Source organism: Ursus maritimus, unplaced genomic scaffold, assembly GCF_017311325.1.
Source record: "Ursus maritimus isolate PB19 unplaced genomic scaffold, ASM1731132v1 scaffold_26, whole genome shotgun sequence".
NCBI lineage: Eukaryota > Metazoa > Chordata > Mammalia > Carnivora > Ursidae > Ursus > Ursus maritimus.
In genome coordinates this window covers 9,924,488-9,938,318 of record NW_024425119.1, presented here as the reverse complement: position 1 = coordinate 9,938,318, position 13,831 = coordinate 9,924,488, and the positions used below count along the sequence as shown (strand labels likewise).

Here is a 13,831-nt window from a genome sequence, read left to right as displayed (position 1 = left end):
TTGTAAATCTTTTTTTTTTTAAAGATTTTTATTTATTCATTCAACAGAGATAGAGACAGCCAGCAAGAGAGGGGACACAAGCAGGGGGAGTGGGAGAGGAAGAAGCAGGCTCATAGCAGAGGAGCCTGATGTGGGGCTCGATCCCATAACGCCAGGATCATGCCCTGAGCCGAAGGCAGACGCTCAACCGCTGTGCCACCCAGGCGCCCCGAAACTTTGTAAATCTTAAGCAGGAAAAAGACAAGCAAACAAAAAACAAAAACAAGAAAACCATACCAATATATATCAATAAGACTACTGAAAACAAAGACAAAGTCTTAAAAGGTGTCCATAGAAGAGAGAGATACATTGTCTTTAAAAATAACATCAGTAACACTGACAGCTAAACTTTAACAGAAATGATGTGTTTAGTAATTGTTTTCTGTAGTTACAAACAATCTCAATATTTCAATATTTTAGAACCACGTTTCTTTCTTACTCTCTGCTTTGGGTTACATATGCCTCTGCGGGGCTCTACTAGCTTTGATTAAGTCTTTCTATTTTGGGGTCCAGACTGAAGGGTCAGTCCCTTTTACATGGCAAAGGCAGAAGCAATAAAGTAAAGCAAAATACACAAGGGCATTTAAAATTTCTGATTGACACAGCACATACTAGATCACAATTCCCTGACTGATCAAGCCACAGCTAAGACTGACAGTGGGCTGGGAAATTGTACTGCAACTAAGGCCGCGGGGCGAAGGTGGGGCTCTATAACATCCCTAAATGGAAGGAGCAGAGAACTGGGAACAGTATAATCTGAAATGATGGAAGCTCTCAATGGTGTGATTGGATTTAGGGCCTCCCCAGATAATCCAGGATAATCCCCACGCCAAGATCCTTGACCGAATCACATCTGCATCGATCCTTTTCCCTAATAAAATAACATGTGTGGGTTCTAGGGATTGGGACCGAATATCTTGGGTTCCCTGTTTTTCACTCTACCACAATCTGGAAGGGGTAAAATTCCAAGCGGTCTTGTTCATCTGGGTTCCACAATGGAACTATTAAAAGGGAGCTTTAGGAGAAGGCTATGGGAATCTACCCCTTTGTGGAAGTTGCTGCCTAGAGGGGAAATGCTGTCTGTGAGGAAGCGGTTGTCTCTGGAAAACGGTTTCTTCACAAAGGCCACTGTCTCTCAGGAATCACCGTCTCTGTGGAGGCTGCTGCTTTGTGGGTCTGGGTCACGCACCTGTGGGTAGAGCTGGAGGTACTGTGGGTTGGCAGAGAAAGATGAAGTAACTGGGTGTGAAGAAGGGGGAGACAGATGATGATGTGGGGTCTACCGGCGCTTCAGCATGAGCCCGTCCTTCTGTTTACTTCAGCATCCTTCCGAGAGTAACGATCTGTGCCTCGGTTTTATCTTCCAGTTATTCCGGGAGTTCCCCTCATTGCCCAGGAAAAGGGATTCTGGGAAATGTATTTCCCAGACAGGTATTTTGGTGCTAGTTTGACCACAGAAAAATCCAGCATATTCCACATTTAGTATTGCCAGCCTTTACTTTTAGCCATTTTGGTAGGTGTCCTGGTACCTCACAGTATTTTTATTTTCAATATGTTTCTGGTGAATAATGATGTGCAGCACCTTTATAGACTTTTATGGCCATTTGAATACCTTCTTTCGTGAAGTGCTGCTTCAAGTCTTTCTGCCCATTTTTTAATTAGAGCTTTTTGTTATCGATCTGTAGGAGTTAATTCTATCCTGACTGCTAGTCCTGTATAAATCTGGATATGTGTGTATTGTACTAATTCAAACCGAGCACGTCTTTCCAAGGCTACAACTTGCATCTTCACTCTCTTAACACTATTCTTATAGTCTGATTTTCCTAGGTTTTTTATTATTAGTATTTATTTCATCCTGTTTAAGAAATCTTTGTCTGCCATAAAGCCATAAAGGTATTCTGTTATGTTTTAACTAGAAGCTTTATATATTTGTTTGAAGATTTGTTTATTTGAGGGGCGCCTGAGTGGCTCAGTGGGTTAAGTGTCTGCCTTGGGCTCAGGTCATGATCCCAGGGTCCTGAGATCCAGCCCCAGGTCAGGCTTCCTGCTCAGTGGGGAGTCTGCTTCTCTCTCTCTCTCTGTGAGAGAGAACAAGTGGGAGGAGAGGCAAAGGGAGAGAGAGAATCCCAAGTAGACTCCCTGCTGGGCTCAGAGCCCCAGAGGCGTTACAGGTGGCCCTACATGGGGCTCCTTATGGGGTGGGATCCCACAGCCCTAAGAGCATGACCTAAGCCGAAACCACAAGTTGGATGCTTAACTGACTGAGCCGCCCAGGTGCCCCTAACTAGAAGCTCTATATTTTGAATTCTCATATTTAGTTCTATGATCCATTTTAAATTAATATTTATGTATGATATAGGGTAGATATGAAGTTTCACTTATTTCCATGCGGATATCCAATCGATTCAGCTCCATTTATTGAAAAGACCATCACTTTCTACCTCTAATGGCAGTGACAATTTTTTTTAATACATAAAAAAGGCAATTGTATGCGTCTATTTTTTTTTCTTTTTTGGACTGCATCTGGTCCTATGGATGTATAGCTATTCTGGTACGAAATCAAAGTGTTTTTATGATTACAGCTTTAAAGTAAATCTTGATATTCAGTGCTGTAATTTCCCCAAACATTCTTCTTTCCAGTGTTGTCTTGGCTATTCTAAATCCTATGCATTTCTATGTTAATTTTAGAATTAGCATGTCATTTTTCAAAAAAAAAAATCTATCTGATGTATTCAGGGATTGTATTCACTCTGTAGGTAGATTTTGGGAGACCTTATTTCCCAAGAATATAGAGTATTCTAATTCAAGTGTATGGTTAACTCTCCACTTATTAAGGTTTTCTATTTTGTCAGCAACACTTGCAGCCTTGGTTTCCCAGGAAGCAGATTCTGGAATCAAGATTAGTGTGCTGGGGGCTTATTAGGGAGCATTCTTGGTGTTACCACCTGTGCAAGGGAGCAGAAGGAAGCAAGATTGGGCAGAAAGGTTTTTGAATTTTATTACATTTATTACTATTTTATTTTTGGATGCTCTTATAAATGGTATTGCTTTTTAAATTTTTGTTTACTGCTAACCTTCAGAAATATAATTGATGTTTAACATTAAGATATTTTGAGACTTTATTCAATAACCTTTATTCAATAACTTTATTCTAATAATTTATATTATTTATATAGAGAATATATATATATACACACACAATTACATCAGCTACAAATAAAAATGTCTTATTTCTTCCTTTCTCATTTTTTATATTTTTAAATTTATTTATCTTGCCTTATTTTACTTCTAGGACCTCTAATAGACAGTAGAGGCTACCGAATAAAATAATTGATAAAGACCATCTGATCTTGTTCCGAGCTCAAAAGAATAAATATTCATTTTTTTACCAAAAGCATGATGTTAGGTTTAGAGTTTGTTGTTGTTGTTAGTTTTTTGTTTGTTTTCTCTTATTTAATATCAATCAATGTTTATCAGATTAGGGAAAACTTCTGCTTCTAGTATTCTTAGAGATTAGCTGTTAAATTTTATCAAATGCTTTTCTACATCTATTAAAATAATAATAGATTTTTCTCTCTCTTATTTTTTTTCTAAAATGTAAAACAATTTGTATTACTAGAATAAATCCCAATTGGTTGTGATGTATTATCACTTCTACATATTCCTAGATTTCATTTTCCCTGGTGTTCTCTAAGGTTAGTATTTTCCTTGTTTATTCCTGGAAAAGCAGGAAAAGTTAGATTCAGTTTTCTGTATGTTCACCCAACGCACTGTATTTATGCTCAACAGTATCTGGACTGTATCTGGATGATAAGGTATGCCTTTGGGTTCCTTTCACTCAACAAATGAGAAGAAAGAAAGAAGAAAGTTTAAAAATGTACATTGTTAGGAGACAAAGATTTAGTCTCATAGCATCTTTATTCCCTTTGTGTGGTCCACAAGATGTATGCTCCCTAAAGTTTTCTTAATAGCAGGATAATAGAGAAATACTTGCACTAACTGTATTTTCCATCTGGTATTTCATTCATTAGTGTGCTTTCAATCTTCACTGGATTAGCCAGCTTCTCGCACATAAAATTCATTGTGGAAGTACAGTCTGTATAGTAAACATACATTGAGTCTACGTAGCCACAATGCATCCTATCATTTACATCATTTGTGTTTCTTAGAAGCCTGAAAGAGAAAATAAAGAATTACACTTAGCAAGTCAAACATTTAAAACACATCCCCAGGAAAAAAAATACTTTTCCAATATATCATTGCTCCTGGGTCTGCATTGTCTAAAATAAATTTTAATTATTATTTGGAGTATCAAGAGTGTCCAAGTTACTTATATTTATCTACAAATATGCAGTATCAAACACTGCCTTACTTCAGACTGCCTTTCCCACTGTTTCTTACATCCTATTTGCTGTCCTTTACTTCCAGATGTATCACCTCCCTTCCCCAATACTTAATATGATTTAGAATAATACAATTCTATTACATTCTCTAGTCTGGTCCCTGTAGTAAATCTTGGACACCATCTCTTCAAGTATTTTTTCATAATCACCCAAGCCAGGAATTAACCTAATGTATGATACCTTCAGTTCAACATCATCTCCAAGTAACATTTCCCTCTAGCCATTTTTCAGACATTTTATTCTGAAGTCCTGAATGATTACCAGCTCCTAAAACAAGATTACTGAGCAGGGACTAGGCATCAAAGACAAACTTATAAGTTAAAAATATTATCTTTTGCGGGGCGCCTGGGTGGCACAGCGGTTAAGCGTCTGCCTTCGGCTCAGGGCGTGATCCCGGCGATCTGGGATCGAGCCCCACATCAGGCTCTTCTTATGAGCCTGCTTCTTCCTCTCCCACTCCCCCTGCTTGTGTTCCCTCTCTCGCTGGCTGTCTCTATCTCTGTCGAATAAATAAATAAAATCTTTAAAAAATATATATTATCTTTTGGGAAAAATGTAGTATTAAATATTTTGGTCAATAAATAATGATCATTAATAAATAAATAAGTTTATCAATTAAATTTTCAAAAGTTAAATTTCCTATTTGAAGTGACATAATACAGATGTCATTGATCACAGCACTTTTCAAGAAACAAATCCCAACATTAAGAATAAAAAACAAAAGGAAATACATATATAATTATATATTATACACATATATAATGTATTATATATATATTATATATAGTATTGTATACTTTTTATTTTGGTATCATTTCTTAATAATTTGAAATATATACTGTGTTTTCTATCCCACCATAGATTACCTTCCCATTAGCAATAATTACAAATAAAAGCATGGAAATTCTACTTTTTCTTTCTTTCTTTCTTTTTTAAAGATTTTATTTATTTATTTGACAGAGAGCTAGAGAGCACAAGGGGAGGGGGAGAGAGAGAAGCAGGCTCCCCACTGAGCAGGGAGCCTGATACAAGGCTCAATCCCAGGACCCTGGGATCAGGACCTGAACCGAAGGCAGACACTTAACCAACTGAGCCACCCGGTGCCCCAGAAATTCTACTTTTTCAAAACAAGATTCCAACTGTACTCTCCATGATGCATACACTACCCTGACCTCTAGTCCCTTCACTTCAAATGAGATCCTTAAAATACACCTCCTTTTGTCCTCCATTTGTATACATATTATCCCCTATTCTGTCCCATCCATGTAAACTGCCAAAGACAAAGCTGCCTTGTCTTTTGGACCCATATTCTTACATCTACTCTTTCTGTTTGAAGAAAAATGCAAACAAAACAAAACAATCAAAATTTTTATTTGCTTCTTGCCCACAGTGGGGAGTGTGCAGGAATCTCAGGGTTTAGATTTAGTGTGGCTGAACCCCCATACGCCTGTCCTGCATTCACTCTTGCTTGTGCGTCCTCAACCAACAAATATGTGTAAATTTGTGGGCAGGTTGAGCCTCTGGTTTCTTTCTTTAGTCTAATCCTGTCTGCTTCCCAAATTTAAGGGATTATAAAATACAAAAGGAATTTTGGCATTATGTTTATGTCTTTCTGGCCTGTCTACTCTCCCCCTATGTCAGATGGCACATATATAACATATGAATCTATTTGTCATGGTATACTTATAACCATATTTCTTAATATATTACACAACAAATTGTTTTATGTGTACCATATATGCAATGTACCATGCCCTTGCTCAATTATTCTCTTTACTGAAAGATGTTCTAGTCTATCTCTAAATTTTTTATTCAAAATGGCCATTTCAAATATCAGTTACAACACAAATTTCACAGCTAAACTTTCTCTTTGGTTATTTCATGTATTCTTACTGAAGGATTTATCACATTATATTCCTTTTATATGTAGAATTGTTTCACTAGTGTGCACATACAATCAATAAGTAACAAAGAGAAGAATCAATCTTTCATTCATCTTTAAATCCCAGAACTTAAAGTTTTAAGCACACTGTTAGAACCCAGTGAGTTTTGTTGGCTTCTATAATTTTCTGAGAGAAAAGTCTCACAGAAATCGCCCTTATTTGGCTACTAGAAAGAAATTCATTAGTGACTTGTCAAGATAATGAGAAGACATTTGTGGCAATTTTTTGCATTATTAGACATTAAAGAAGCCTGACGGAAAAGAGTTACTTAAGGGAGCAATTTCAGTTGAAGCTGGTTTTAAGTGTAATCAATACTGCTCCTGGGGAAAACATCTTTACTCAAACCAAACAGAAAAATTCAATAAGAATAAAGACTTACCAGTCGGAGGAGAAAATTGTCTCATCCAGTCTCTGGTAATTTTTTTGATATTTTCTGGTAAGTAATCCCAGCCAGTATTTACGTAACCTCTTGGATTTTATAAATTCCTACAAGAAATAGAGATGTTTAAAAAATAATTGTCTCCCCCCAAAAATAATAACTGTCTCCCATTTCTGTACATTACTTCACAACATAATTTCTTACGAATTGCTGTTTTAAGGTAACATTTTTGACATTACACTACTACTTTTTGATGCCATTAGAAAAAAAAATCAAAACAAAGTGCTCCTTACTGTAAGATTTCCTCCAACAGTTATTTATCAGTTACTGTTTCACAAGGAAAAGTATCTACTCATCCATGCGTTACTTTAACTTAGGGCCAATGAAGGTCACCAACTTCAAGATTCAAGGATCCAGCAGTAGTCAGTCCAGGAGCAAAGGAGGTGGTTAGTTACTATATACACAAGTTATATAGTGGCCTGAGAGACCAGAAATGAAGAGCAATAAATAAGTAAAATATGGAGATGCTACTTAAATATTAGAAAAAAGAAAATAAATAAATACATATATACACATAAATAAATCTTTCAAAGAACTCATTTTCCTGGGACCCAAGGAGTCAGTATAATATATCTGCTCGGCACTTGCCTTTGATATCCTATCTTAATTCTAACTTTTTAACATATTTTATCCAACCTCTCTTTTTATTCTAGTATATGTTGGCTTTTTCTCTTAGTTAAAAAAAAGACAAAATGGTAGAAACAAAGAAACTTCTCCTATATAGATTTTACAGAATTGGTAACCCTTAGGTATTATTTCCAGATCTGCTTTTAGATGAATTCTCAGAAATAGTGTTCTAAGTGTTGATCCTAAAGTTCCAGTTTGGAAATGCTCACAGCTCTAAAGATTCTGGGTACCCCATGTCTACCCATCTGCCCAGCCTCTGAGAGTCCAGGGACATTAAGGGCCTAAGCTAAGGTTTTGGATGACACTTTGGCTATCGTGCCATACAATAAATGTACTAAGTCTCAGTCACCTCATACCCTAACTAAAATAAGCTCATGCCTGGATTAGTACAAATCTTCCCCACCATGCCTCACTCCTCTCTATTATGATGGGAAAAGTGACTTCCTTCCTCACAGGCAGAGATCCATGGGACCTTACCAATACGCTTTTGTTCTTAATCGTCAGCAGACTGGCATTTTGAGCAGAACAGAACATGACACTCTCTTGCCATGTTTCATAATTGTCAATTAGTATGTAACAGTTGTCCTCATGCCACATCCATGTCTCTGGACAAGGTTTACATTTGTGCTCTGGAAGAAGAATGTAGTTTCATTTGGTTTGTGTTGATAATGTTCATTATTCTTATTATTCCCATTGTCCTCTATATTAAGCTAACTAAATTTACTTGTCTTTCTTTTTTTTTACATGAAAGGTGAAGAAAATGCATCCTGTGTTCCAGGTCCCTATATACCACCACAATATGTCCAAAACATAATCTGAACAACACACTTTGAATTAAATGTCCAGTGTATTCCAGTGTGTTTTCTTACCTCAGGAGTCCTGAATAATGATTAACTGACTTATTTCTCTCTCTTTTTCATTTTTTATATGACTACATGGCAATAAAGGCTAATCACAAAAACATTGTGTGGTAAGAATCAACCCTCCAAACGTATATCAGTTGCCTTCTCTGACTATGGCATTTCTGGCTGCCTGACATTGAATATTTGGGAGAGTTCTTAAGAGTACAAAAAACGTTTTAGTTATAATAGCTATAGAAATTGCTAGAGATATTAAAAAAAACCAATTCCTCCTAATTCCAAAGGCAAGGCCTAACTATTTCTTTTCTATTGACTCTAATCAAACATTGACTGAAATGTAGGAACAAGGTCACCTAGAAAGAGGTGACCTATCTTCTCTTTTTATCCTTTAAAAAGGGTGTAGAGTGGTGACCTATCCTCTCCTCCTTATCTTCTGTTGACCTCAGTTTCCAAAATAACAGTAGTAAATGTCAGATTAGAGAAACTTCTAACTGCACAGAAATATCAGTGAGTCCTCTGTCAACCACATTTAATTCCTTTCTCCAAATAATGGCATCCTAGGAAAAGGCTGCTAGCTATTGATGAATAATTTTCAAGTGACTCCTCGGTTTTATTCATTTTCTAATAAATAGCTTAGAGAGGAATATAGGGTTACCTGGTTCTCTTTTATAGAGCTCATGACATAATTTGGTGGCTATTTCTTGCAGTGTGATTGACAGGTCCCTGATCATCTTGGAACTATTCATGTTATGTATCAGTTGTAGAGAAACATTTCTCTGAAGTTCTTCTTTGAAATTTTGTAGTTTATTCAATTTTCCCATTTCTATCTTCAAAGTTGTGTAAACTCCAGATAAAAAAAAGAAATGATAAAAAATTTTAATCCCTCAACCCAACCATTATCTCCTTCCTGCTGAACTAGTATTACAAACATTAAAGGTCTAGGGAAGGAGTGAGGAAAACAGATTACCATGTTTAAATATCTAGTTATTAATACCCTTTGGGTTATATCACCTATAATCATTCCAAAGCTTCAATCCAAGAATAAACTTTCTTCTAAAACTCATGTAATTCTAGGTGTTTTCCCTTTCAATCAAAACATGGGTAATACATACATATGATTCCTAAGATTCCTAGTCCAATCAGCAGCAGAAGGCATAGAAAAGTCAGGGCCAAGGCTCTCTGACGCCATCCACGGGAAGGAGCAGGTGGTGCTGTGGAAAGCAAAATTAGCAGGCAGGCCTGAAAATGGTATACGTCTTAATTTGAATCATCCATTCATTCATTTTGCCTTTATTTCTTTCCTAACATGTATCTGATAAAGAAATGTGTTTTGCTAGAAAATTCAAGGACATTTTAAAATACCTTTTTTTAAAGAATAAGTAAAAAACATTTTGTTACTTGTTTTACATGCAAACTCATTCTCACAGGAAATGTTGTTAACTGGAGACTGAGTCAAGAAACAAACTGAGGGCTTCAGAGGGGAGAGGGGTGGGGGAATGGGATAGGCTGGTGATGGGTAGTAAGGAGGGCACGTATTGCATGGTGCACTGGGTGTTATACGCAACTAATGAAACATCGAACTTTACATCAAAAACCGGGGATGTATTGTATGGTGACTAACATAATATAATAAAAAATATTATTATAATTTAAAAAAAGAAACAAAGAGGCAAAAATGGGTTTTGAAAAGGAGAACTGAGAAAACCAATCAATCTGGATACGATATATCCTTTCTGTACAAACTGGGGAAATGGGTAGCTGGCAGCTAATAGAGAGGTCAATCAGAGTATTCCTTCCTGGAATGGACAACTGTGAGTGTCAAAGAAAATAATTTCAGTTACTCATGTCCTTCCCCACAGATCCTGAGAGTTTGGCTGTGGAACATAAATGATACGGTGTCTCTTGTAATGTCTCCATGTGTCCTCCCACCAGCCAGACCTTAGACCAGATCAACATCATTTCCTCATCAGGATTTCTTCATATTTTTAGCAACAAACTTCTGTTTGGCATTTCTGTTTTGCTAAACACTAAAGTCCCATTTTCCTATTTTAAAAAACCCAGGAATTATAAACTTTATATTATAAATTAATTATTATTAAATCAGTACCTGATTTAAATTATCACCATCTGTATATATGGATACTAGATATTTCAAAAAATATAATTCAGGAATAACATGATAACATCATACTTCTGATCTGTGTCTTACATCTCTTAGTTGGTGATATAAGAATATTGTAAAATATAGAGAGAATTGAAAGCAAAATGTAAAACAACTTTTTAGACTTTCAACAATAGTTAATAGTGAAAGAACTGTATAATCAAGATCTTACCGAAGGTTAGAAGTATGACTTCAAGTGCTATCTTCCTAAGAATTATGTTCTCATTTATTTATGTATTCAGTTAGACAAAAGTTATCTTTTCAATACCTTCTATACATTAGACATTATTTTGGGTGCTCACAATACACAAGTGAGCGAGATATAGAAGTTCTTGCTCTCATAAAAAAATACATTTAATTGTGAGAGAAAAATAAATGGATAGATGATAGATAAATGACAGGGATCTTAAATTGTACTGTGGTATGCACAGATTTGAAACAGTTATATTATGGAGAGCCTGTAGTTCTGATCTTATGGCCAATGCAAATGAGCCTGCAAAATCCGTGGGAAGAACAGCAGCAAGAGTATCTAGTTCAAAGGACCTAATCTGGGAAAGATCTTTACCTGTTTGAAAAACAGAAAAACATTCAGTGGCTGAAGAACTGTGGCCAAAGTGAGGAATGATGTTTGAGGAGGTCAAAAAGAAGGCAGGAGACAGATTATCTACAGACTTTATTAAGCCAGAGCAAGAGGATTGGAGTTCTTTTGGAAAACCACTGGAAGGGTTTAATGAAGACAGGAAAATAATTGAGCTGTTACTGTTGTTTTTTGGAAAGATCACTATTACTGCATATGGACAATGAATTAATTGTAGGGCTGCAGTGTTGGAAGCAGGGAGAATAGCAAGAAAACTATTGTAGTAGGCCATGTGAGAGAGACTAGTACTTTACTTTACTAGGATGTGATGACCTGTGAATTGATTAAGAATACATTTTGAAGTTAGAATCTATAGTACAAGTTTCTGAAATATTTATGAGAGATCTTTTATTTGATAAAGGTGGTGGATAATAAATATATACACTTGTAGGAAGTACAGCATAGCGATTAAGACAAACAAACAAACAAAAAAAGCCACAGCATTCCTAGGGCTAGTATGCCTGGGCTTGAATGCTGGATCTGCTGCTTATCATGTGTGACCTTGTCCAAGTCCCTTAACCTCTCTGTGTCTTAGTTTCTGCATTGGTTAAAAAAGAAAGCCACAAAATATCGGAGATTAAGTGAATTGATATTGGTAATACAATTAGAATAGTGCTGGCATAGAGCAAATACTTGGTGACTGTATTAAATATGTATTTATATTTGTATTTAACAAGATGAGGATGATTGGGGAAAGGAAACAGTTTTAGAGGAAAACTTTTTAAAAAATACAAACTTTCAGGTATAGTGTGGTTTTGAATGTTATGTCTTCGAATATTTCTTTACCTCTTTTCTTCCTTTAGTCCTCTATGTGTCTTTTCATTTAACTTAACCTCCAAAAAAAAAAAATAGGAGAAATTCGGGGGTAATATATGCTTGACTTGGTAGAATATTAAATGACATTTTTTAAAGTTCTGTCTCTCTCATTTGTCTTTCTGTCTCTGTTACCCATGCACACACACACACACACACACACACACACACACGTACTTCATTTCTTTCTTTTTCTTTCTTTCTTTACTTTTCTCCTTCCTCCCTTTGTCCCTCCCACCCTTTCGCCCTCTCTTCCTTTCCCTCTCTCTCTCATTCTTTCTTCCCTATATCTAGCTCAACATATGGAAATTATGGTGTGTGTATGTATCTAAGCGTTTTGTAGCCTCCAATAAACATTATTTTTTCATTTTCTAAATAATGAGAAACATTAATCCCGTCATATGACTGCAAGAATCATTTTAAAATAAAGTATCAAACTATTAAGTTCTCCTCAACAGTTCAACCAAAGCAGTCACTTCTTAAATGCCATATTTAAGATGAGTAAATTTAGTTCAAAATACATCTCACACCCAGGGAAACTAGATTAATTAAAGATTTATGATAAAGAGTTGTATCCCCATTCAACCATAATATTCCATGAGGTATTATTTTCTAATCATTTAAAGAGTGAATAGACCTAACAGCAAGCTAAAGAGAAGTGATATAATCTGATTTTATGTAAGTGAATGAATATATGTCTAACAGTACAGTAGCGTATTCATTCACAAAATTCCCATTTATAGGTCCGAATATTATTATCTCACTCTTTATCTCTAGTTATAGTTTAATATTAAAATAAAATTCTTCACCATCAGTTTTAAGTTCATATTCTTCCATTTAGTCACATATGCCTACGGAGATTTGCTTAGTATCTTTCTCTGAATAAAATTTAATTTGTTTGATGGTAATGGTCAAATTGGCCAAATTGAGCAGCTTAAAAGTAACAGAACTTTAATTCCTTCTAATATCCCTTTCTGAAAAATATTCTCAAACTTACTTACTGTTGTCATTCTTTTTGATATCCTCACATTTTTATTTGTGGTACCCAGAACTGAAAAGTATGGTCAATTTCAAATATTAAAGAAATACCTACTGGATTAAATGAATAAACAAAAAATGATTAGTGAAATCCTGGCCAATAAAATAAAGCATTTTATTGGTGTATTTCTCATCTTTATCACAAAATAATCATTAAATATGTTGGCCTTTTCCAAAATGGCACAAGCAGCATACACTAAATTATGGCTTCAAGCTCATAATGAAACAGGCCTTGTTATCTCCATTTTATATGTGAGAGCACAGAGACTTCAAAAGGTCAAATGAGACTCAGCCTACAACACATCCAAAGCTAAAATCTTACCTTTTATCCCAACTGTGTCAAACTCATGGATATTTTCCCCTTTACTGGAGTCCTGAAATTTTAGGTCTGCATACATAACTTCTTCAGACATTGATGGCTATGAAAAGAAAGTCCAACAAACTATTAAAAAAAAAAAAGATGAAGGTGAACTAACAGAGTTGAATGTTAAACAGGAATTGTGAGTTTAGCCTTCTGTTTATAAACCAAAGCTTAAATGTATAAGCTTTAACTTCTCTTTTCACTGTCCCAATCCTGTGTGTATACAAAGGAGCTGTAGCCTATCAGAGGCCTCAGATAAGTATAGACACAGTTGCAAGACTGAAAGTCTTTCTTCCTCTTACCTCTTCCTTTTTGTCATTTCTCCATATCTCCCAACTACAGACAGTAGTTTAAAAAAAAAAAACCGTTTTGGTTAGTGCCATGCAAGGGGGCACAGATCACTAGCAACACATGTGCAGATGTAACATAGAATTTATTGGAGAAAACCTTCAAGTAGAGAAAGAACAGAAGGACACAATCCCCAAACATTCACTCTTCTACAGCAATGGC

General features: G+C 35.7%; 1 protein-coding gene across 1 annotated transcript; it reads right to left on the bottom strand.

Annotated features, from left to right (window-relative positions):
* Positions 1-3,938: 3,938 nt before the first annotated feature.
* On the bottom strand, positions 3,939-13,524 carry CLEC12A (C-type lectin domain family 12 member A). Its single transcript, XM_008697473.2, has 6 exons — positions 13,283-13,524; positions 9,424-9,522; positions 8,967-9,155; positions 7,929-8,080; positions 6,765-6,871; positions 3,939-4,212 (listed from the first exon to the last, which is right to left on the bottom strand). The coding sequence occupies exons 1-6, from the start codon at positions 13,371-13,373 to the stop codon at positions 4,035-4,037; spliced, it is 816 nt and encodes a 271-aa protein (XP_008695695.1). The 5' UTR covers positions 13,374-13,524; the 3' UTR covers positions 3,939-4,034.
* Between the last annotated feature and the right edge of the window lie 307 nt (positions 13,525-13,831).